At 37.8% G+C, this 25,899-nt stretch overlaps 2 protein-coding genes across 2 annotated transcripts; both read left to right on the top strand.

Moving 5' to 3' along the window:
• Positions 1 to 25,894, top strand: LOC129775576 (ejaculatory bulb-specific protein 3-like). Its single transcript, XM_055780457.1, has 3 exons — positions 1 to 230; positions 23,819 to 24,093; positions 25,499 to 25,894. The coding sequence occupies exons 2-3, from the start codon at positions 23,904 to 23,906 to the stop codon at positions 25,669 to 25,671; spliced, it is 363 nt and encodes a 120-aa protein (XP_055636432.1). The 5' UTR covers positions 1 to 230; positions 23,819 to 23,903; the 3' UTR covers positions 25,672 to 25,894.
• LOC129773181 (uncharacterized protein DDB_G0284459-like) lies at positions 15,259 to 16,275 on the top strand. Its single transcript, XM_055776757.1, has one exon. The coding sequence runs from the start codon at positions 15,259 to 15,261 to the stop codon at positions 16,273 to 16,275; it is 1,017 nt and encodes a 338-aa protein (XP_055632732.1).
• Positions 25,895 to 25,899: the final 5 nt, after the last annotated feature.

The following is a 25,899-nucleotide window of genomic DNA, read 5'->3' as shown; positions in this document are numbered from 1 at the left end:
TTGCGCTACTGACCAAAACCAACAACAGTAATCACTCACCGGTGTTGTGTTGGTGCATCAGGAGAAAAATCGCATAAACCCGCGGCGGTGGTGGAAGCTATAAAACGAATACGTCCCCCGAGTCACTCGGGTAGTGGTCGTTCAAAGTTTTGCTAGTAAATACGGAAAGTGCGCTCGTTGTTTGACCAGGGCGATCGTTTGTTTTGGCAAGTTCTGGCGGAAAATCTAAGGTGAGAGTGTGTCTTTGCGGCTGAGAGGAAAACAAGAAACAGAACCGGATTGAAGTGAACTAGAATTGTGAAACTTGGAAGCAGATTGAAATTGTAAAACCCAGAAGTTATCTTTTGTTTGGAACCTATAACAAAAATAAGTAACACATACAGATTCATGAAGTGAAACCCTTGTGGGTAGTGTAAATTATAATCTCTGCCTGTTGTTTCTATGCTGCATTTTACATCCTATGCTTTTTGCGGGTAGTCAGAGTCCGACTGCTTCAAACCGCGAAGCCAAGAAGTGGTTTTGTGGCGTGTAGTAGTCTAACATGTTAATGGCATGAATGAAAAAGCTCTCGATGATATAATGCAGTTTAATGGATTTCAACATTTCAACCGACCAGCATAAGTAAGGGCAGCGACAACCGGTAGCATTGAATTTATTGGCTTTTAGCGTGGGCATGGAAAATGTAGTCTTATGTAAGTTATGATCCGTCGTCGGTCAATGTGTGCCAGTGGCGTACGAAACAGTTTTGGGCAACGGTTATTATTATGACGACCCGAAAATTCAATAATAATACAATGTGCCTGAGTTACACAAAACCGCAACTATAATGGTTTTGGGACCGGTATTTCCACTGGTACGATGTTCTCCGACCTTCACACCTTTCAGTAATGTGTGAAACATTCCCCCAAAATCGGGTGCTTCTTTTTTGCGAGCACATCGCAGCGCCAGGATTTGGGAATAATAAGAACGATAACGCCCCGGTGATTTGGGTGATAAAATAGTAGCGATGGAGGATGATGGTTGGGAATAAGCGATTGTCTTGACGAAATTGTGTTCCCATCAAGCGTAACATAACAGATGCGTTGGTTTACTCGTTCCCATATAGATGGTGTTGTACTTAATGTGGGTCATCAATTTGAGCACCCTTTTCCGGGTCAATGGAAATAGACGAGCATATGGAGATGGTTTGTGATGTTTGTGATAACCAGGGCTACTGAGCTATGGGGAGTAATTTGTGAAGTGCTGATCCGGGTGGAAATTAATGTGTCAGCGCCCGCAGCAGAAACTCGACGAGACCGAACTTCGAATGTTTCATTTTTATTTGAGTTTAGCACCCAGTAAGCTGAAATTTGTTGAGCTTTTTTCCCCGGTAGAATTCTTTCAGTATTACCATCTCACGTTTCGTACTCTGAATTTTCTCCTTAATCAATTCAAAAACACTCTCAACGGAAACGTCAGACTGAGGCCGTAAATCTCCCCCCAGTCAGCTGAGAAATTGCGACAAACGTAAATCCTTTCGGAATGGGAAAACTTTATCTCGCTCAACACGATGGCTTTTGGCGAAAGTAACATTACGACGGGAGACGCCGCAAAAGGATTACCATAAATAAGTCTAAAATGGCGCGAACGTGATTGTGTTTGGGTCTCCTGCAATTCCTCACGGGGGCGGAATTTGATGCAGTCGAAAATAAATGAAGGTGAGACGCATTGGAAGATTGTCTAATAGGCGATCCAGGGTTGATTCATGTGCGCGCGTATCGCAATCCAATCCAAGAAGTGAATTCTGAAATCTGTATGTACAATGCATATCTTTTACGTGTTAAACCCATGAATGATTAAATTTTTGCAATTGTATTATTAATGTTGGAGTGAATCGTCTTGATTGAATTATCATGAGCCATTAGTGTGCAATTATATGTTTTAGATTGCAATTCGTTTTCATAATACATTACCATCCTAATAGAAGGCAGAACTTGCGGCTGTTGTATCCCTCAAACTTGATACGTGGATAAAACTTGAAAATAATTAAAGATATTTATCACGTTATTATTACGAACGGTGTGACGTATATCAACTTACTCTACTAGATCGAAACTTTCGTTAGACGCTACAGGATTTTTTGTGCAATAATTAGAATAAGTAGATGGTTAACGAATCACTTCAAAACGGTGACCACCATCGCGGTTTATTCTGGCCATAAATATTGTCATTCACTAGAGATGTACATCTATTGACATCTGTTAATATATGTTCATTAGTTGCTACTTACAATATTGACAACCAGAAACCAAAATAATACAATATGCTTCACCTCATTCTTGAGGCATAGTCAATAAGCATCTTACCAATTTTCAAAGAAGCATTAATATCATGATTGAATGATAGGCCTATTTTGTTATTATTTTTATTTAGTAAATAGCAATTTCAAGAAAAAAAAAACTTCACAAAAATTTTGGCTCAAACTTTGCATATCCCTCCTTTTTTGAGAATATTTAGATCATTTTTTGTATTTCACCCTTGGCGTGAAAAGCAATGAGTTAGGGTGATCTGAAAATTCGACATTTTTCGAAAAATATTTTTTTATGGTAACTTTTTAACCCCTTTTCGATTTTTTTTCGAACTTTCTAAGAGAATACTGTACTACACTTCAAATATTTACTTTTAGGCGAAACCTTCAATTTGTTTTTGTTTCATGTGAGTTTTGAGGTAGTCCGAAGAGACTCGACTATTCATATATTTTTGAAAGCTTATACTTTTTTTTTAACATAATATATGAACAAATCATGAAAATCTTTTTTTTTTTCTTTTTTGAGATATATTGTTATTTCTGTGTTTTATTTCGACTATGCAGAATGGGTATATGAAAAAAAAGCATTTATTTGAACCGTTCTACTGATTTTCGATCTGTGAAATTTCTAGGAAAAAATATAAACTTAGGCAACAATTTTTTTTCTTTTCTAATGAATTTTGAGGTGTCGATTTCAAAGAGACTGGTGTTCTTTTGGAAGCTAATTTCTCATACATTTGTGCCGACAGTTTCTGTCCGTTTTCAACTTATTTGGTATAGATATGCTATCCGCGATTTGAAATCACTGTCTCAACCCAGCCAACAAGCGGACAATATTCATTCCTCATGCTGATATAACACACATATACACACACAGCAGAATGAAAGGAATGCAAGATATTTACAAACAACGGTGCAATTTTGCTCCGTGAAAACAGCGCACCAACTTTCATGTCGTTGCGTCACATTCACATAGAAGATGGTATTTCCTCAATCATTTCCATTTCCGTTGTCCTCCGAAAGACTCGGACATACACGAGATACACGAATTAAATGCCGCGTTCGTTCTCTCAGAGGCGATTGAACTGTAAATTTTGAAGCCTCTTCAATACAAAAACGTAAACAATCGTTCTAGTGGCAATAAGAGAGTAGAAAGGAAATATTGCGATTTAAGCACCTCCATTTCTCGATAGATCGCAGACATATTTGCATCAATCGAAAGGAAATATTTCTACGCACCTATTACAATATATTACATTCTTCGAAACTAACATTTGAACGGCTGCAAGTAATGTAGCGATAATGATGCAACATGTCACGCTGCATCAAACGGAGTTATAACTTAGCACCTGGCTGCGACATGTTCTGCTATAGAGGCGAATGAACTGCAATTTTTAGAGCCTTTCAAAAACAAAGAAGCAGGTAGGCATGCGTGTTCTGTTAGTGTCACTCTAGACAGCGATCAGTCAACTTCACACGACAGTTGATTTTAAGAAGTTACTGGTTTACCGATCGGTTGCGTAGCCAAGTGCAATCATTCTGTGCAATGAATAATGCGTTTGTTGAATAGAATAAAAGTTTGCTATTAAGTATGCTTCTGGTTGGTTTGCTAATTCGGAAAACTAAAACTAAATTCTTCATCGGCATTTTTAATCCCATCTGTTTATTTAACTATTTTATTTTACCATATCATATTTTCACGATAATTTGTTGTATATTACACAGTAGCCATTTAGGCGTAAGAGTATTCCTATTTAATCGATACACATGTCGCCTTTTTCGGCGTTATAATATTCCTATTGTGAGAATGTTCTCAATTGGACCATACACAGCGGGACTGTTGATATCAGGCTTCCATTGTTGTGTTATTGATAGTACCAACTACCGATGCAGCAGACCGTAATGTGAGTGGTGAGGGACTGGGATTATCGTCACATGATAATTGTTAAGTGGACGTAGTAGCTAGAATAACACACAAAGATGGTCAATTGAGGGCTCTGAGTTATGAGCTCATGATCGATCGCTTAGTAGCGGACACGCAACCAACAAGGCAATTTTCGAGTCATGCTGCTGGTTGCCGTTTGGTTACTAGCTAGATGACTGTTGAATCATTTCTGAAGTATGTGTTTTCTTCTTTGTTTGTTTACGGATTCTTTAAGTCTTTCGATTCATTCGTCTCCAACAGTTAATTTTTGTCGAAGAAGTCGTTTTTTCAGAAACTCAATCAAATTGGTTTCTTCAGATTCGTCTCAGCTGAGAATGTCTCTTTGGATTTGACCTATATTGTGTCGGATTTGAGCTTCTTTGCTGACAATTCAGAAAAAAAAGTGGAAGGGGATTTTTCATTTGATACCCATATGCGGGAGTCGCATGGAAAAAAGTAATTGGCCATTTTGTGAATGAGGCCATTTTGGATTTGTTTTTTTCATGATCTACTGTGCTTTACTAGTCAGCCTCATACGTTTGTTACCTATTATTGAGGGGGTTTTGAGAAAATATGTAGTCCGCCATGTTGTAGCGGCCGCTATCTTGTATTTTCAAATCAATCGGTCAACAGGAAGGAGTTAGAAAGTTGTGTCATTCAGTGATTGTAAATTGTGAACCTACTGTGGGTTTCTATCTAACATACAAACTTACAAACTGGTCAATCTAAATAAAACCACTCAAAAAATAGCAGGGTGGCCTCCAAGAGACGATAGCATTGTTAACGTAGGACTAAGAAATGATTGACGGTGAGACATTATAAAAATTTATGAATTTATTCTTGAGTACAAATATTTTTTCCCATCATATTCACACAATTTCTTAAAGAAATGATTGATCAATGATCAATTTCTAACAGCAAACAAAAACACCACATCATTGTGAGTGGCCATCTAGCCTCAATTGCCGTGGAAATTATTTCTTATGAGTGAATGAATCAGAAAACTTTTCTCAACCCTCTGAGACCATTGCGTGTCGAGGTTCTAAGGGTTAAGGCCTTAGGTACACTCTCGGTAACAACTGTAAAATATAATTCAAGGTTGGGACGCATCAGGTACTTCTACTGTATTGAATCGATCTTTTTTTGTTTTCTTCCCGAATATTCACACAGCTTCTACAACAAGTAACTTTGTAACATTCCCAAGCGTAATTTGAACCATGGCAAACCATGAAAATATCACATGGGAGTTTCGCGTGCTAAGGAAGCATAAAAAAATTTCACTCAAATTTTAGCATTTTAAAACCGCCTTCGGGTCTTCTAATCCTTCTAATCTTCGAATAAACATAGGGCTCACTCCTAAACGGTTTTGGAAGTTTTACATTGAGTGCTACACCAGATATGTAATATAATTTGGGAAATTATTTTTCTGTAATTGTTTTTGAACAGAATCACAGAATTTTTTCACATTGAATAAGACAACGATTATTTATATTTCGCCCATCGCTTAATGTTCACCCAGCTAAAAAAAAGTTCAGTTAGAGTAGGTCCAGCTATCGATCGACTACTGTATCTTTGAAGTTAGAAAGGACTTGAAACCTAACCTCAATTAGGGCCAATGATAGGATTTGATTAACAACATCCTTTCCAGTAATGATCAGCACTGCAGATTTAGCGGGATAAATTCATTGTGCAATCGCCGAAAAGTTGCCAAAATCTGTTTCGACTTCGACTTCTTACTAACGTTTACGGCATTGAGCTATTGCAGCTTGTGAGCTTCAACATCCAACAAAGAACTTTTACATGTTGATTGTTTGATTCAAATAAATAAATAACGAGCCTGAGAGCGTTGTTAATCAGGATTTGAACCTTTCCCAAATCAGGAAAAAAATTGGTATCCGTTCAAAGGCTTATCAACAGTAGCTGATTGAACTTTTAATTTGCTAGGGAAACTAACATGCTTCAAGACTCTGGAGAAGAGATAGCATCGCTGTCGGTCTCGGATTATTATGAGGTGCAGTGATGTGTTTCACACGTCTCCTCGCTGAGTTTTGAGATCATCTTCTTGGTATCCAGAGTTGGTTTGCATATTCACGGAAATGGGTTTTCCAGCTGCGCGCAATGAAACACCATTTGTTGGGAACTATGTAACAAATCCAAAGCTGTCAGTTTATGGCAGCTGTGTTGAGGAATACCGTTAAAAAGTAGAAGGGTCTGAGCCTAGGGGCACGTACGGAAGTTTGACGTACGACTATGATTATTCAGAACACTTGGTTATTTTAAATGTATTTTTTTATTGTTCATTAATCTGTTAGCTTAACTCTTTTGAAACTCTAAATAGTAGCCCTGAAAAGGGCCGTTTGTTGTATGTACTCATAACCTTCAAACGGTTTGTAACGAACAGAGAAAGGCTATAAGCTTCTGGCAGGAAATTCAACTGTCTAACTGAAAATGATTAATGCATAGCAGTGGGACACATAACAGGATGGAATGGTAGATGCGGTATATGTGAATCGGTAAACAAAAAAAATATCTTCATTGATTACATTGAATATGAAATTTATGGGGAAGAATCGAAAAAACAAAACAAAATTGAAAATACTCACGATTTCGTGATGTTTTTTAGGTAAAATACACATGAAATAATGAAGTTGCTTTATTTTTAATGTATAACTATGTTATTGTGATTTCCTTCCATTGTCTTATTCTTATTGTTAGGCATCGGGATCAGTAGCTTCTTCGGTGAAATAATGTTGGTTTGAGTCATTGAGAATTATGAATTGAAGAATATTGATATTTCATTTCGTTTCATTTTTATGATGCGATATTATGCCAATCTCAATAAGTTTTCGCATGATAATCGCTGTCTCCTCCTGATTAACGAAAGATCACTGTATGGGTGACACTTTCCTCGTTGCTTTGATGAAATCTTGAATGAAGTTTGAGTGATGTATGAAATCATGCATCTGATTACTTTAACATCTTGCTATTTTATTAGATAGAACGAATTATTGCACGCAGTTTTGTGTTACATACAACATTCATGGGAACGAAGTTGGAAGAAAGAATGCATAATAAATGATTTACCTTCGCATTCGCTCGCAAAACATACCTGTCTTATTTGTTAAATTGCTCACTTGTTTTATTGTTTTCACTGTTGATAACTCAAGCGAAAAAAATGCTGGATAAATTTACCGTCTAATGGTATATATTATAACATATATCGTAAGAACCATTCTGCGTAATATGCATTTGAAAACTCTTAATAAACGTTACATTTTTCGTAGAGTGACCCCCCTATATAGAAATCAAAGACCTAGTCGTACGTCAAAAGTATGCGGAATTATCTAAACCAAAAATAACTTCTATTATAGAATACGAAATCATCAACCAGCCGCCAAAAACTAAACGAAGCATGGCTTATCTCTTAATAATGTCTATAAGTATATGTCCTTTTGTCTATGGATACAAAAGATAACGCTCAGTTACAAGTTGTTGGGGGAAAATATCATTCCCGTACTTTTCATTTTCGCACACAGATTGATGTAATCTGTTTGTATGTATATAAGGTTGTATCAAACAAGATGGTAAATATTTAGCTGTCAATAAAATCTGCGACAACAACTCAACCTGGAATGCTTGTATTTTTGTCGATTTTCTATGATCTTCAATTCATTCCAGCGTGACGTGACAACGTTTTGATTCACTAAAAAGAGGTTTTTTCTCATTTTCATGTATAAATCACACGATTTCCAAATAGTAAACGTGAAATTGAGAAAATTTCCTGCAAGAATCTTCGGTTGGAGAAAATTTTCAACTGTAAATGCACTAAAGTATTTGACTGACAAAACAAAACTATTTGACTGACAACAAGCCAATCTAACTATAAAATATTGTCCAACTTATGATTGGAAAGTATCTCAATTTTACTATAACACTGTTTAATTTTGTGTGATTTATACATGATAACGTAAAAAAAGTGTTTGTAGTGAGTCAAAATGTTGTCACGTCACGCTGAAACGGATCGTCTACTTTACGTGACGAGACAACAACTTCAGTTGGCAGTTGATACTCCTCTATTTGTGGACCGATCTTAATCAAATGCGGGTAGTTGACCCTTATTGTTTGCTCAGAGAAACCCAAGTATAGAAATGTTTAAACTTAGGTTCATCTGATAAACTAAAAAAATTCTCTATTTTTGTGGCGAGACAGCTCTTCAAAAGACCTGTTTTTCAAATCCTTGTTCCCCACAAATTACAAAATGAAAGCTAGATCTACCAACGGCTCTTCAAACAAGTATTTGATTATCGATCCAATGGTATATGGACATTGAAGTTTAGTTATGGAAGTGCAGGGATATCTCAAGAAACATAAAAATAGTTAAATCCTAAAATATTTTAAATATGACTATGTAGTTTTTTAAACATGCCTCTCGAAGGATGGCGCATAAAAATCAATTTCGTTTCTAAGAATTTATGATATAACTATGCTTATTCAAATAGAGTTTTCAATTTTCTCCTAAAAATAGATTTGAAATTTGGTTCTCTGGTGCATAAATTCATGGAATGGGTCAAAAACATTAAGGAACATAGACTCAATTCATTTTGATTTCACGCAATGAAACTGTTTCAATTTCATCTGCGAAAAACGGTTTCATGTCCAGGTCCCCAAACAATGAATTAGTTATCATCAATCTACCGGGGCCGCAAATCGAGGAAAAATAGGGATTTATCTTACTATAAATAAAATTGCTAAAAAATAAAGCGCGGTCGTCGTGAACGGTCGTAAACGGTCGTAAATGGTCGTATTCTCGACGTAAACACAAACAGATTGAGAGAGTGTGCAGCTGCGTTGTTTTTTTTTGTGTGAGAGAGTGTGCGCGTTTGCATGTGTTATGTGTGTGAGACCGTGCGCGTCTGCGTGCGTGTATGTGTTTTTTTTTAATTCTTTATTTGAGAGGCTTTCAGCCCTCTGGGCTGGTTCACCTCTGTAGCGACGGCAGTAGACATTGCCGCATGGTTAAACAAATGACATAAAATATACATAACAATTAACATAAATTTAAAATTGAACGAACAACAATTTGAACTAGAATAATAACATTAAGAACATTTTAAAACATTTTTAACTAATTAAATAAAAATTATTGGTGTTTCTCCACTTGCGTGTATGTGTTTGAGTATAGTAGAGAGTTGAGAGAGTACAGAGTACAGAGTAGAAAGAGTAGAGAGTAGAAAGAGTAGAGAGTAGTAAGAGTAGAGAGTAGAAAGAGTAGAGAGTAGAGAGTAGAGTGTACAGAGCAGAGAATAGAGAGAGCAGAGAGCAAAGAGAGTAGAGAGTAGAGAGAGTAGAGGGTAGGAAGCAGGTAGTTGATAGTAGAGAGTAGACAGAGCAGAGAGAGTAGAGAGAGTAGAGAGTAGCGAGAGGAGAGAGTAGAGAGAGTAGAGAGTAGAGAGAGAGTAGACAGAGCAGGGAGAGTAGAGAGAGCAGAGAGAGTAGAGAGTAGAAAGAGTAGAGAGTTGAGAGAGTACAGAGTAGAGAGTAGAGAGAGTAGAGAGAATAGAGAGAGTGGAGAGTAGAGAGTAGAGAGTAGAGAGTAGAGAGTAGAGAGAGTAGAGAGTAGAGAGTAGAGAGAGTAGAGAGTAGAGTGTAAAAAGCAGAGAGTGGAGAGTAGAGAATTTAAAGTGAAGAGCAGAGAGTAGAGAGAAAAGGGAACAAAGTATGGAGTAGATAGTAGAAAATGAAGAGTAGAGAGTTGAAAGTTAAAGTAAAATTGGAGGAGCAACAATTGATCACAGAGAAAGAGTAGAAGTTTTAGACGTAGAAACATTTGGACTGAAAAAAAAAATTGAATAAATGAAAAGAAAAAAAGTTACGAGAGTCTGTTCGAGTGCAACAGCAATGCTATTCCAATGACTTTGTGGTAAACTTATTGAAACATGAAATTGGGCCGCTAGTTAGCACAGAATAAGAGCAAAAAAATCGAATAGAATACTTTCCGACAAGAACATTTCATTGCAACAGCATCGGCAAAAAAGCTAATACGTGTTCCATCGGAATCACATTTCGATTTTGACGAATGAAGTCCTCGGCTGTTTTACTTCTGCTGCCGTTCGCTGGTTCGCATCGTCAGGAAGGAAACAACGCTCATCAGTATTCCGGATGCGTTCCAATCAGCCCCCGATGGTACTCACTGAGGGAACCGACAACTATGGCGGTACGTGTTTTCGTCGTCGAGTATATGAAGGTATACACGGCAAGTCGGCTCCCTCTGTCGGTGTGTGCGTTAATCGAACGACGGTGGCTCATTTTGGATGGCTGGAAATCAAATCACGAGCTGATAAAAGTTGATCATCGAAAATAGATTCCCGAATGACCTTTCCTTTACCCCAATGGATGTTCGCTGCCTGCAGGGTTGTTTGTCTTCTCGCCGGTAGGAACAGCATATATTGAAGGGGAACGACCATCCTTGGTGGATCCGTAAACATTGGGATGAGAATCAATAGAATAGAAAAACACACAATCTCGTGTATCCCCGGGGAGACACGTAATTCCGCCCCCACGCCTGTCATCGTTTCAACATTGTTGGAAGATGGGACAGGAAATTGGAGAAAAGCCATCGATAACTACGCAATATCGGAAGGAGCTGGAAAACAAACAAGTGGATTTTACTAATTGGAACTGGAGCAAGCCAAATTGGTTATTCGACGCCGGAGGAATTTACAAACTGATACAGGGTGGTAATACGCAATTTGAAATATAAAAATTTTCCTTCATTCATTAGCATTATTTGTGAACCCAGAAGTCACGTGGTGCAGTGGAACCCACTTAAATGTTGTTTGCCACCGTCCCACCTCAGTTGCCTCGCAAGTGTTTGTTATTGCTCACCTCATCAACACGCAAATTTACTCGTTCAAGATCGCCCAGGTCGGGGTTTCCCGCCTTCACACGCGTCATAACTATTTCATAGCCCCATATGATTAGACGCCAAAGCGCGTTCCATTACAGCGCGTAAGTATACCTACTTGTTTCTCACCTGTGTTCAGAGCGATAGCGATCAAACAGTCAATGGCAATTTGATGAAGAATTGCGATAGCCGTGCACTAAGTGCTGGTCAGCTGGTTTGCTGCGGCGGTCCCAGGTCACAGTGAAGGCGGTACACAGTAGCAATACCACATACACACACCTTCTCTAAACGACAGTTGCATTGCATTTGAAAAATAAAAAATAAAAAGCCTTGAGAAGAGCGAGGGTTATCAACGTCAGGTTGCGAAAATCAATTCGCCGACTTGTTTGTTACGCACATTTGTTTTAGTTGCAAACGTTGCTCGATTGCCACTTGGTGTTGATGTGTTTCCGTATATGGAGACGATTATGAGCAACAGTTTTCGCGGTAGTGCGTGGTGCGTACATCAATGTTGCGTTGCGATACAGTCTTGAGTAGATGCAGCCATTCTGAAGCGTCCAATAATATTCATTATAATATCATTTCATCATGAGAGTGGGGCGATTTTCAATCATACCTCATGTTGTTTCATTTGGAAAACGCGTTTCGTGATCAGAGAATGTTCTGAAATCTTGAGAGTAAGATGGATCGCTGCTTTCCCTTTGAATTCATGGAATATCTAATAAATTATCTGTGTCCTTGAATCACTACAGAGGAATTCTTGTAGCGGAGGAGCGTTTCGGAATAAAACAAACGGAATTCCGTTAAGGAATGGCTCCTTCAGTGGACTGATCAGGAAACGGCCTGATTTAAATATATTTGTGTTTATACAGCGGTAGCCATTCGGCCAAATACTCAATAATGTGAAAGTATGCTCATTTTATAAAATGAACCCAGGGAATCCACTGAGAACATAATTTTGTGTTGAAAATTTTCAATCCAATCCACAGCTAATGATTAGTACACCCTATCCATTCCGAACCATTTAAATGAATCGTTTTGGCATCGAACCAGATAACTTTTCAAGTGTTGTCATGCACTCTGTCCAACTTCTATAAGACCAGGTTATGATCTTGCTGCTTTGCGCCATTGTAACCAAACAATGCTTCAACTTATATTCTAGTGTATTGGTATTGGTGACATAAGTGCTCAACTATTTGACGAATCCTCAAGGATAGGGTAAAAAAGTGAGAACTCCACGTAAATCGAAGCTCTCTGACCGGGATAAGCGGTAAACAGCTAGAACAAATAAAGCAATATTTCAATTTAAATGTTACTCAGGTGACAATTCGTCAAGTTTTGGTAAAAACTCCTCACATAAAGAGGGTTTAAAAGGTTCAAGCTCCTCATCTTACACCACATCACATCGGAAGACGTCTGATTTTTGCCAAAGTTCACATGAACCGACAGTGGGACATGGTATGTTGTGACAAAGAATGTTTCCAAAAGAATACATTTTTCTATATTCCATGTTCGAGCTATAAGCATTCGAAATCTTTCATTTTTTCCTGCAAATTCTGTGTTTAGGTTTTCATTTTACCCTCCATATATTCCGGTTAGACGTAGTCCCACGTCAAAAACGCATCGCAGCTGCTGACTGCTACTCTCTCACACTGTTTTTGATTACATCAACCAATCAACTAACCAAAACACACTCCCGCAAACGCACACGTACACGTACATGCAAACACACACACACACGCACACACAAACACATACACGCAAACGAACACACGCAGACGCACACACTCTCTCACACATAAAACGCATCGCAGCTGCTCACTGCTCACTCTCTCACTATGTTTGTGTTTACGTCAAGAATACGAACATTTACGACCGTTTACGACTGTTCACGACGACCGCGCTTTATTTTTTAGCGATTTTATTTATAGTAAGATAACGAAAAGTTCTTCAATGTATAGGTTATCTTCACTGACGAAAAAAGTTCAATTTGGATGGTCCTGATAGTTTCAACGGGTACTTGCGTGATTTACGGAAGAAGGAACAGTATTTTTCAACCTGGAGTTTTGGTGGAGGCTCGTGCATGGTTTGGGCGGGATTCTATGCAAACGGAAAGCTCAATATACCTTTGACATCATTCAAGGATTACATACATGTTCTGGAATCCTCTCTCCCACCGTTTTTGCGTGGATGTCGTCACACAAAAATTCACATTCCAGCAAAACCATGCTACTATTCATATCAGCAAGGAAACTGAGCAATGGATTATGTACCAAAAAACTAATTTTTTGAACTGGTCGTCTCGCTACCCAGATTTGAATCCTGTTGAAAATCTTAGGGGGATCCTTGTACGCAGAATTTACACCTGGGGGAAAACGGTGCAACATGATGGAAGAGCTCAAGGTCGCAATTTCGGAAATATGGAAAAAATATGGAGAAATTCGTCCAGCAGAATTTGGTAAATAGTATTCCAACACGAATTTTCCAGGTTATCAGCCGAAATTGCAAGGTTGTCAATTATTGACATGTAAATCAGCCGATCGTTTTGAATTTTTCATTGAGAATACTTATGAATTTTGAAATGGTCTTGTAGAAACTGGACAGCTGAAATTTGAAACGAGCATAGTCGTTTCAAATAGAGTTTAAGTAGATTTGACGCCTAGTAGTAGACAACCTATTGGAATCAGACTTAAGTGATAAATCGATGTAGACTCCATATTCAAAAAATGACGCGGCGGGAATTAAGTCACGAACAATATTCGTGAAACCGGAAGCAGTAAGGAAAAAGGACAGAAAAAAGTATTCTAGAATATTCGATAGGTTTCGAATTCACGAAACAAAACCGACTCGAGCTTTTCCTTCTGAGCCGCCGAGCGAATCAGTTGATTCTTGGAGTGTTAAATTTCAATAGTTGTTTTGAAATTTTCGGAGTTTTTTTTAATATTAAAAAAATCGTGAGTTTGTGTGGAATCAAAAAAAAACAATAGAAGATTATTGTAGAACAATTCTACAAGAAATACGGTTGCAGCAGTTTTTGCGCACCAAGTGAACGGAGCCTTGTGGCTCCGCGTCCGGAGTATATTCAATTCATCATTGTGAATCGGTGCGTCGGTAGAATCCCCCGGAGTGGCCTATCGCCTCGTAGTTGTGTACTACTATAGGCCATTCTGGAGTGCGTTGGTCATCGGTGAGGAAGCTCGGTCCCACGGCTGCCGTACGCTACAAGCGGCAACACTCCACCGTGGTTTTGCCTCAGTCAAGGGAAAAGACTGCCAACGCCAGCGAGATTCCCGAAAACTCACGTCGGTGAGCGGAACGGTGTGCGAGCGCATCAGCAAACATCAGGCTGCTCCATCGTTCCATCACCGGTGCTGCAACGTCATCGTTCGATTCGTGAGTACCCTGAAACAAAAGTGTGCGCACACAAATCCCTCCCAAGTAGGGAAAACCATTATAGAGATAGGATATACACATAGAGCAGGGCTAAGAGCGACGTCATCGTTAGGAGTTAGGTTTAATTTGGAAAAAATAGACGATTGAAAGAAGGAAAGTTTCTGGATTAGTTTTTTTTTTTTTTTTAATTTTACTTAATTTTTAGTGAGGTAATCTAACTGATTTGGTCGATTTGGTTGTTTCCGAAATCGAAAATTTCGGATCGGTTGTAAGTTGGTTGGTAAGTTGGTTGAAAGGTCAATTGAAGGTGGATACTGTCGCGTGGCCAAGCGAAAACGCTAGTCCGGGCAACCATAACTTTGAATCCCGACAGAGGGCCGTGGTCCTCTGGCGCGAAAGTCGGAGATTTTGAAGACCCGAGCAGGATCCCCCCTTTCATTGGCGCCCAACTGTTAATTCACGACCCTGTGAACTACGTTTAGGGTAATTTCTTATTAAGTAGTTTTAATATTTGAAATATAGGAAATTTTAGTTGTAAGTAATAATTTGAACTTAGAAAATTTAAGTCTGATTCGATTAGGTAGATAAATTAATAGATTGAATTCGGGAAATTGAGGTGAAGGTTTATTTTGTTTTTGAATTTTTGGTAGTGGGACATTTTTCTTTTTATTGTTATTTTAATCATTTTTCGATTACATTCTGCTTGGGTTGACTTCCTGAAAAGAAAAGAAAGGGAATTAATTTAGCATTATGGCTGAAGGTGAAATTTGGATGATAAATCCAGATGATTTAAGCGACAATGAATTAGAATATGAGTTGGGAATTAGAAAACAGAATATCAAGGAATCAGTACAGCAGAAAAGAGAACGATTGAGAAATATTTTTCAGAGTGAGGAAAAGGGAAGTAATACATGGAATATAGAAAGTAATATGGGAGAGGAATTACCTTTGGTAAATAGGAAATTGAAGAAAATCGAAGCAGGTTTGAAAGAAAATGTTCAGGTGAAATGGATTTCGCAATTGCGTCATTGGCGAGAAAGAATTAATAGAACGGAAACTATAGATTTGGCACAAGAAGATCAGAAATTTGAGACGCTAATACGAATTTCGAAATTAATAGAGACGTATAAAACGCAAGCGAGAAGGTTGATGAACTTGAGTGATAGAGAAGAACACGGGGAATCGGAATCGACGGAAAGTAAAGTAAAGGCAGAAGAAAATATCACGTTGTTGGATCAAAGCTTACAATTTGAGAGTAGCTTTGCAAAAGGAATAAAAGAAAGCATGAAAGTTAGGAAAATTTCTCCCATTAAAACAGCTGATGAAACTTCTGAAGATCACAGCAAGGACCAGAAGGTAAAATCAAAAAAACATGATCAGGAAAAGGTAGACAGGAAAGAGATAAGAGGCCATACAGAGAATAGTAAGGTAGCGGAAAAATCAGGTGCAGCAGGAAGCGATGAAAATAAGAGGAATGTGAAATCTGAAAAAGAGGATAAGAAACGAAACAAGCAGGAAAAGAAACATAAAAAGAAGAAATTACCCGAGAGTTCGTCTTCGGACTCAGAGAGCTCTTCATTGGACTCTTTAAGCAGTTTGCTTTCAACGAGCTCCTCTTCTACGTCCTCGTTAGATAGTCTGCCGGACAAGGACGAAAAATCTTATCGACGAGATCATAAATTTCGCCATTTCCGTTTGGATAAATGGGGTATCCAGTTCAGTGGTGATCCTCAGGGAATGGAGTTTCCGACTTCGTCTTCCAAGTGAATGAACTGATGACTGCCGAAAGAATTCCAGATGACTGTTTCCTGGATCAGGCATACATTTTGTTCTCAGGCGAAGCGCGTCGATGGTATTTCACCTACAAAAGAAAATATTTAACATGGAATAAATTTTCTAAACAATTAATAATTCGATTCGGAGATCCTACTAAAGACAGGAAAATTTTGCAGGAAATTAAGGACAGTTTGAAAGAATGACAAAACCCTTTTAAATTATCATATTTAAGCACAATAAATAAACAAACAACTATTTTGAACGAATTTGACGTTGAATATACTTTATTCTAAGCATTTAACAATGTATGAATGTATCTTGTTGAAATTCTAACTGTTTGTGTTGCAACGAAATATAATCAGGGTGATCATATAGAAGTTGGACAGAGTGTATAGGTACTAGCCAAATGCTGAAAATGTGTGACATATTAACAAAAAAAAAAACAAAGAAAAATTATTTCAATTTAACATTTTCAATATTTTAGCTTTTAACGTTTCACTTGGCCTTGTTATGATTAGCATGTCTAGAATAGGTTTCATGGAAGAGGTTGCAAAACTCTGCAGCGAATTCCCAATGTGCCTTCGAAATATTTGTTCATTGTTCATTGTTCGAAAATGGATAAAATTAGATTTTCTAATTTATTTCTCCAACAAACTATGTTTTTTCTTCACCTTATTAAGCTTGTTATAAACAAAATTATCTTTACTTTGCAGGCTAAAGTTCAAGTCATTCAGGTGACCTATGATGTCGGACAAAAATTCAGATCTGTCACCTACTCCACGTGTTCCAATGTCTCAATACTTCAACGCTTTCCGTTCATGAATTCCTCAGTTTCTTTCCAAAAAATCAATAGATCAAAGCAGGTTGTGTTAAAGACACAACTTCATTATTAACGTAGGACCATGAAATTATTGACGGCCAAACCAACCATTATATAACGTTGCGAATGAACTTTTTAGTACAAATTTTTGGTCCTCGTCAGTGCTACCAAACATTTGTACTAAAAAGTTCATTCGCAACGTTATATAATGGTTGGTTTGGCCGTCAATAATTTCGTGGTCCTACGTTAATAATGAAGTTGTGTCTTTAACACAACCTGCTTTGATCTATTGATTTTTTGGAAAGAAACTGAGGAATTCATGAACGGAAAGCGTTGAAATATTGAGACATTGGAACACCTGACAATTATGATTGCACTAAGGAGCACGAACGATTCGCAACGTTACAAAAAGCCAATTTGAGCAAATTTTCAAATTAACTATCAGCATTGGGATATGCTGTTGATTGATTGCTGTCTAGGGCGACACACTGAAACACTGAACTTATTGAATATCCAAGAAGTTTTTCAGTTTCTCTTAGCATAGTTACATTTCCACAGCTTCTACAAACGCATTTCCCAAAGAAGTAATCCACAAATTATGTTGTGCTCAACCTTTCGCAAAACGGTAACAGAAAATCCAAACCAAATCGAATGTGGTGATGGCGGCGAGTGCAACTACTACGGAACAACATTTTCACCTTCAGTTTTCCACCGAAGAACACAGCTTTCACTGCGTTGCACTTTGACGCCACTTTTAACCCGGAAAAAATTAACGTATCCTCGAAAAAAGAATGATCAGAAAAAGTCACCAATAAGACCGAACATACTCCTTTATTCACACAATATTAGCCGGCAAAAGTTATAAAAATCAATTCGCTTCTTATCACTTGGAATGTTACGTTGGAATGCATCGAAATGTTTGAAATAACTCTTTAAAAAAAAGAAAATGAGTGGGTTATATCTATGATATAACCGCATGGTTGACGTGGGACTACCTTAACTTAGCAATTTTTCGTTTGTATCAATTAAATTCTTGATTGAATGCAACAATTTCCGAATTCAATTGAATTCAATATATTTGCTTTGTGAGTAAAAAGATTGAACAAATGCCATGTAAGGTCGTTGCATTGTGATAGATTACGCTTTTCGTTACAAGTAAGTTTAATGACAGTCCTATTACGTTTGCTATGATGCCTAGGACAAAATATGTGAAGGGAAGATTTATCAAACGATTATTTTATTTTACATTTCCCTCTGAAGTTTGCATCTCTCAAGTTAAGAACTTCTCGAGACGCGAATTTGCTTGACACTTGAAAGTTCATTCGCCTCTAGTGTACGCACGATTTTCCTGTTTAGAAGACCGTTTTAGGGAAACATATTCTAGTCTGCACAAAGGCAAGTGAGTAAAAAAGTACTCGCAGTTTGCATTTATTTGCAAAGTCGATTTCCCCAGACACCTTGGTTTTGAAGTCTGTGTTTGGCAAACACATTTCAGTCGGAACCCCCGACCCTCATGTATTTGCAATGCCGATTTCCTCCAGGCACCTTGGTTTTGAAATTTCTGTTAGGGAACGCATTTCGGTGAGAACAAAAGCTCCCCCACTTTCATGTGTTTGCAATTAGAGACGTCGGTTAATCGTTCGATTAATTCGAATAATCGAATACTTTAAATTATAATCGAGTAATTTTGTATCGAATAATTCAAAATCAAAATATGAATACATCGAATAATTGTCACTGTTATCGCGATTAATGAAAGAAGGGATCTTTCTCAAGGTTAATGCGTTTTTAGGTTAAGAATTAGACTATATAAATTTTTTATCCAACATTTTTTTGTCTAACCACCTAACATCGACAACCCGATTGACCACGCTACCAGAATGACATCGTGATACGTGATTATTTCAAGAAATAAATATTCGCTCGATTAATCGAATATTGAAAGACAATTATTTGAATGAATCGAATATTGAAAAATGCCCCAACGATTAATCGATAATCGAATAAATGAAAAATTTAGACATCACTATTTGCAATGCCGATTTCTCCAACGCTGCTTGGTTTTGAAGTCTGTGTTAGGGAACACATTTCGGTGAGAACAAAAGTCCCCTTACTTTCATGTGTTTGCAATGCTGATTTACGAGGCAGTTAGGGCGTTTAGAGTACGCTTAACATTTTACAGTTATTCAATTGTTTATCTAATGAAGAATAACTTTTAATTAATTGCGATAGATGCGTAGAAATGTTCCCTATCAATTGATGCAAATATCTTTCCGATCCAGTAAGTAATGTTCGAGTTATGAGCATTCCAAATCTTTCATTTTTTTCCTGCATGTTCTGTGTTTAGGTTTTCATTTTACCCCCCATATATTCCGGTAAGACGTAGTCCCACGTCGAAATTGGATGATTGATGATTCTTTTTTGCCCTCGCGAGAACAATACACAAGTTGTATTTTCATTGCATGTGAGTATGCGTCGTGAACGCTATTGGTATTATTTTTTTCAAGGTTGATATACATTCAGTCATACGCAATTATATTTTGTTCCACTAGCGCTATTATTGCATTTTTTTAAATTTGTCTACCTTTGCTTTCACTGCAAAAAACTATACTGCTGTTTGCGATATATTCCATTCCTCCTTGATATCGAGTAAAACCTCTGTATGTGAAACCGGTATTAGGAAATAATGTTGTCTGCTCGCCAGTTGGATTGATATTGTGATTTGTTATTGTTTGCTTGAATTGCCGAGTATTTCGCTCATTTGCCTCTAGCCTTTAAAAACGACAAAAAAATTGTAAGGGGTTGTATCTAGGACACGACCGCATTTTCAACGTAGAATAACGGAATTATATTATGCAATCCACTTGTTTATCACTTCGGATATTATTTTAGAATGCATCGAAATTTTTGAAATTAGAACAATTGAAAACAGCTTTCGGGCAAGGTAAACTGGTAGATAATAATATGGATATCGCTACCAGACTTCTACACTGTATATCTGAATATCAGATATCAGCCATTCCATGTCTAACCGATATAGTGGTTCTCAGATTTTAGTACATACAATTCGCAATACTATTAGACCCGTATTTTTTTTTACTTTTTGGTTATTGTGACCACTTCCATTTTAAGTTGGACCGAAAATTCTTTTTTTTCAACTTTTTCCCAAAAAGGACTTTTTCTATTTGTTATGAATTTGAAAAATCATATCTCACAAACGAAAAAAATGGCATCTCTGATATCGTGGTGTGTTTTGTAAAAAATCTTCAGCTTTCCAGAAAAAAAAAATATATATATAGCGCCCTTTATCTTTAACCGAGAAAACTATGAAAAACTGACTCAATCAATAATTACAAAAACGAAAATCAATTTTTTCCCAAAAGTAATATTTTTCAAAGAAGAATAACTCATAAGCTTCAGTTTGATATGTCGATCATCTGAATCGGTCCAGTAGTTCAGAAGTTATGAATTTTTGTAATGAAAAAAAGGGGAAAAGATTGTTTTTTCGAACCATCGGTAAACTTTGGAAAATCATATCTTAACCCTTTCTCTACGGCAGTGTGCTCCGTCGGAGTGCTACCGCTGAACGGAGCATTGCGCCGAAAAGTATGCACATCGCGCTGGTGTGATCGATGTGCAGTATCACCCTCATGTCGTCTAAAGACGACGCTCGTAGCGAAAGGGTTAAGAACGAAAGAAATAGCATCTCTGATATCGAGATATGTTATGTAAAAAATCCTCAGCTTTCAAGAAAAAATATAAAAAATATAGCGCCCTCTAGTCCAAAGCTCCCGTGGCCGACTGGTGAGCGTCAAACCTAACATGCCGGGGGATCGGGTTCGATTCTTGTTCTGGTCGGGGGAATTTTTCGTCAAAAAATTTCCTCCGTCTTTCACTGTGGTCACGCGTATTCTAGAGCTTTCCACTCAGAATGCATTCAAGGCGTGTTATTTGGCATAGAAATCTCAACTAAGTACTAATGAAAATGACGCAAGTAATACTATGTTGAGACGACGAAGTTCCTCTAGGAACGCTAGTGCTATATAAGAAGAAGAAGAAGTCCAAAGCCATGAAAACAACAAAAAACGACTACTATCAATAATTGCGAGAACAAAATCCATTTTTTGCTGGTTAAATATTATAAAAGCTGGTGCTGGTTAAATATTGTAAAAGCTGGTGCTGGTTAAATATTATAAAAGCTGGTGCTGGTTAAATATTATAATAATATTATTTTGTAACTGTCAGGCCCAGTCAGTCAGTTCTTTCCTATCAAAAAGTTCAACATCGGCTCCTAGAGACTCTAGGGGACTCTAGGGAACTGGATGAATTCGTCTTTATGTCTTTAATGTTGTCCACGCTGTTCCCACGGAGCTATAATTTAAGTTTCGGAAATAGAAAAAAAAGACACAACCATGTCTCGTCGCCAGTAATTATGCGTTGGCTGAACGTTCATCAGCATTTGATCGTTCAAGCATGTTCAGCCACTTGAAGTGCCAAAATAGCTCAATTTTCTTGAAAAATTACATCGCAATTTTCAAGAAAATTGAGCTATTTTGGCACTAGTCGTGCTGCGATTTTTCTCATACCTAAAACTTCAACCAAAATATGACGAACTGTCTCGTGAGAGATATTTCCAAATTTAAATGACGATTTCCGAGCACCAGTCCTTTTATTTTGTTCATGTTATCATCAGTTGAAGAGATAGACGGTCGTCCTTGACGTTCAAAGAGGGCCGATCATCTCTTCTCGGCCGTCTTTGAATATTTATACACCCGTGTTTTCGACATAGTTGAGTCACCAAATGTATTCTGCAACATTTTATGGATTTTATGGACACAATACATTTTGTTAGCAACACAACATTTCCCAAAATATTTTTGACCAATAGAAATATCCATATAAAAAGTAGTCGAGCAAAAAAAGTCACAGGAGGGTTGTGTCTGAGACACGACCGCATGGACGTAGGATTCCGTTAGGCTGTTTATCTGTTTATTTTGGATATGTTTGAAGAATTAAACTCTTTGATAATGATTTGGTGGTTCTGAAAAGGGCCGTTTTGTTTAGTTGTTGGATATTGTTTTTTCACTCCACCAGTGTTTGATGATGATGATGATAGATAGAAGGATGATAATAAGTCGTTAGATGGTGCGTATCAGATAAAAGATGCCGAAGTGGAATGATATATGATGAAAACCGCCCTCTGTGACTCTAGACGAGATGCTTCCTTGTGTTATATATGGATGAAATAATGAAAAAAACCCAAAAATTCAAAATCAATATAATATAAGATAATTATCAATGTCGAAAACAATTATCAACTTTTTTTCATCAGTAAAAACATGTTACATCAATATAGCGAAAACATATTTGAAATGGGAAAGGTAATTTTCTTTTATAATTTTTACTTTCTGAGTGTTTATTCAACCCAATGCGAATTTAAATTGGACTAACAACACCTAATACTATATGTAAAGCAAATGGGAAATCATTTTTTCGAATATTTCTTTACTTTTCCAACTTTTCTCGCTGTATGAACTTTCCTTGGGTGAAAATGAACACAACTTTACAGCTTAAACAGCTTAAACCGAACGACAAGTTCTCGAGCGGGAACACCCCTTGGTTTCTATTTAGGAAAATTGAAGTAAATCGTTTCATATATCAAGTCATTTTTAACACAAATGGCACCATATACAATTTTACACTTACACTTGTGCTAAATTTTTCACAATACATGATCGGTCATTGATATGAAATTTCACGAAGCAACCAACATTAAAGTTTCAAATTCACATTTTATTTGCTAGAATTAATCGTGTCACTCACCTCACTTGTAACATAAAATTGCCCACAACTTCTATATATGTGCAATGCCGATTTCTCCCGTACACCTTGGTTTAGATGTCTCTGTTAGGGAACACATTTCGGTGACAACAAAAGCTACCCCTACTTTCATGTTCTTCCGTTAGGATAGGGGTTGAGATTTTTCACTTGTTCGATAGTTATTTTCATGACATATATTATTTTATTCAATATAAAAAATTGTTATGGAGTGCCGAAATCGATTGACGCAAAAATTTCATCAATCCATCATGAAGTGACTGAGCAATACGCGTTTGAAATTGGACAATTTTTAAGATGTGCTCGATTTTCGATTTTCAATTTTTACCCCAATATATTCCCGAAAGACGTAATCCTACGTCAAAATAGTTGAGAGGCTCAAAATGAAAGAGATGTAAGTGACATCATCGAGTTCTCTACATCGACTCTTTCTTTTGGTCACAACTTAGCTGCAAACTGATTCCCAGCTGTATATGACAATGTGGAACATAGATCAGAACCACATCTACCACAAACTTAAATTGGAACATTTTTGCAAGAGAAAGTTGATGAAGAGAAATCGATCAAATCACTTATACCCCTTTCATTCTAAGCCTCTTAGTTAATTTATACTTAATGACGCTGTAAACAGACTAAATGACAGATTGCACTAAATATTGTCATTGAGATCATTGACAGTGGTACCAACTTAAAAAAACTGAAAAATGTTTAGCGGGAATATTTAAAATAAGGAATTCCCAGCATATATTTGACAGAATGTGTGTTCTGAGTGACTAACGCTGTGACAAAAACAACGATGGCACATACCGGTTTATGTAGGTCACTATCCCAAGACTTCCATGTTAAAGCTTGTTTTCGTCACATCTTTTTTTTCAGATTGTCCACCCACCCCGCTTGTTGAGGCAACATAAAACCAACAGTCAGTCAGTTCTTCTTCGGGACAACAAAAACAGTAGCAACGATGAAATCCCTATCTCTGGCCATTTTCGCTCTGTCGGTGGCGATTGCCGCCGCTCAGCAGCAAAAATACACTGACAAGTTTGACAACGTCAACGTTGACCAGGTTCTCAGCAACGACCGTATCCTAGGCAATTATCTCAAGTGTTTACTGGACAAAGGACCCTGCACCCAGGAGGGACGAGAATTGAAAAGTAAGTACTTAATATTTTCATCAATCATGGTGGGCTCGGTGGCCTGTGCAGGATGGGGTGGAAAGAAGTTGTCAGTTTTTATGTGAATTTGTAAAACGTGCGCAAAAGATACGAAACGAAGTCGGAAGTTGCTGTTTTATCGCCGGAGGCAGATAAACAGATCAGCGGAATCAAGCGTTACCTACCGCTGTGCGGTGAAGAGAGCGATGAAGATGTGGGGTTCACTCCACCCTACGGATCCTCTTCGCGTTGTTGATTTAAATTACATTAAACGAGCGTTTTACCACTTCAACTGCTCGGGGATGAGAGCCTCAAAAGCACGTGTGTGCGAGCTAAGTTGAGTAATTTTGTCGTTTTATGATGTAAATTTTTCGCTTCGTCTCTTGCTTTCGAAGAGGATAATCGCGGTGGATGGAGGATACGTTTTGCTGCTGGTAATGGTAGCTGTGTTTTCAGCAAGAGGGATGAATACACCTCCCCAAAGAATTGCTAGCGATGCTGATAAACTCGTGGTAGGCATCTTCTTTAAGGGGAGATCTGGTTTACATTTTCAAGAGAGATTAAACAAACTTTAGAGTATTCTCTGATATAAAAAAAATCTAGCAACAATTTGATTCAAGATAATTCAATTTTCCAACAAGCATTGGATCAAAATCTATACTTTAAAGTGAAAACTTACTCCTTTGCAAAACCGAGGAAACCCATCAAAACGACTATGAAATCCCATCACCCTGGCTTGAATAAAAGGCATCCGAAATTATCCTTTTCCCTTATCGAATTCTTCGTGCTCGTTGGGTAACAATCCGAAAGTGATTTCCCGCCGCCACCTTCTACCGATGTCGACCCTAACATTTAAAACCCATTTTTTTGTTCTCCATGCCGCCTGCTGGGGCATCATGGAACGGGATTTGGCTTTGACTTGCAAACAAAATAAAATGCGTCAACCTTGTTCCACTGGCCGGCCATGAAATCGACACAATTTAACTGTGTGCTGATGAAATTGAGATGTCGTACCACTTCCTCTGTTGATTTTCCCTGTCCCTCCCCGACCCTATCCCGTTGTTGTTGTTAACGAGCGGATGGTGATTTATGGCGAAAGTTTCCTTCTGCAGGAGCGATTTTCTAAGGAAAATATTTTCAAAGTATTTACCGGTTCGGAGAATTGTTTGCAGTCGTTGGATTTTTTTCGCCGTCATGACTGGAATTAGTTAGAGCAGTACCGGTTTTTTCTTGAATTTGACGATGAAGAATCAGAGGTAGCAATGCCAGATTTGGAATAACGCTTATCGGTCTTCAATTGTCTGTCACTTCGAATCAAGTTTGTTTTGCGAGCATTACAACAGACATTCCATTTAGAAATCAAAAATAGCTATCAATTTATCTCATGTTTCACCTTCGTTTCCAGAAACCCTCCCGGATGCCCTGAAGACAAACTGCGAAAAGTGCAGCGAGAAGCAGAGGACCAACTCACGCAAGGTCATCAACCACCTGGAGACAAAGAAACCGGCCGAATGGAAGAAACTGCTGGAAAAGTACGACCCGGACGGTATCTACAAGAACAAATTCGGGCGGTCCTAATTGACGCCACCGGGGGTACCTGAGCCGTGAGTGTGCGTTTGAGCGTTGTGACAGTATTGAACGGCGGTTTCTTGGCTGTTGAAATGTATTTTTAGATTTGTTTTGTGTATTCTCGTTAGTTATGTAAGAAGAACCGGAAAACCGTTGATGTAAATTAGGGTACAAATTGAATCGTTCGAAATGTTTGAAGGCCATAAATAAATAAACAGTAGTGAAATAGGAATTGTG

This window comes from Toxorhynchites rutilus, chromosome 3, assembly GCF_029784135.1.
Source record: "Toxorhynchites rutilus septentrionalis strain SRP chromosome 3, ASM2978413v1, whole genome shotgun sequence".
NCBI lineage: Eukaryota > Metazoa > Arthropoda > Insecta > Diptera > Culicidae > Toxorhynchites > Toxorhynchites rutilus.
This window is presented reverse-complemented; position numbering and strand designations above follow the sequence as displayed.

What these genes read in the sequence shown, in the direction of transcription:
- LOC129773181 (XM_055776757.1), top strand. Translation starts at nt 15,259, where the DNA reads ATGGCTGAAGGTGAAATTTGGATGATAAATCCAGATGATTTAAGCGAC.
- LOC129775576 (XM_055780457.1), top strand. Translation starts at nt 23,904, where the DNA reads ATGAAATCCCTATCTCTGGCCATTTTCGCTCTGTCGGTGGCGATTGCC. An exon ending in GGAGGGACGAGAATTGAAAA is followed by an intron (nt 24,094 to 25,498) that starts GTAAGTACTTAA and finishes CTTCGTTTCCAG; the next exon opens with AAACCCTCCCGGATGCCCTG.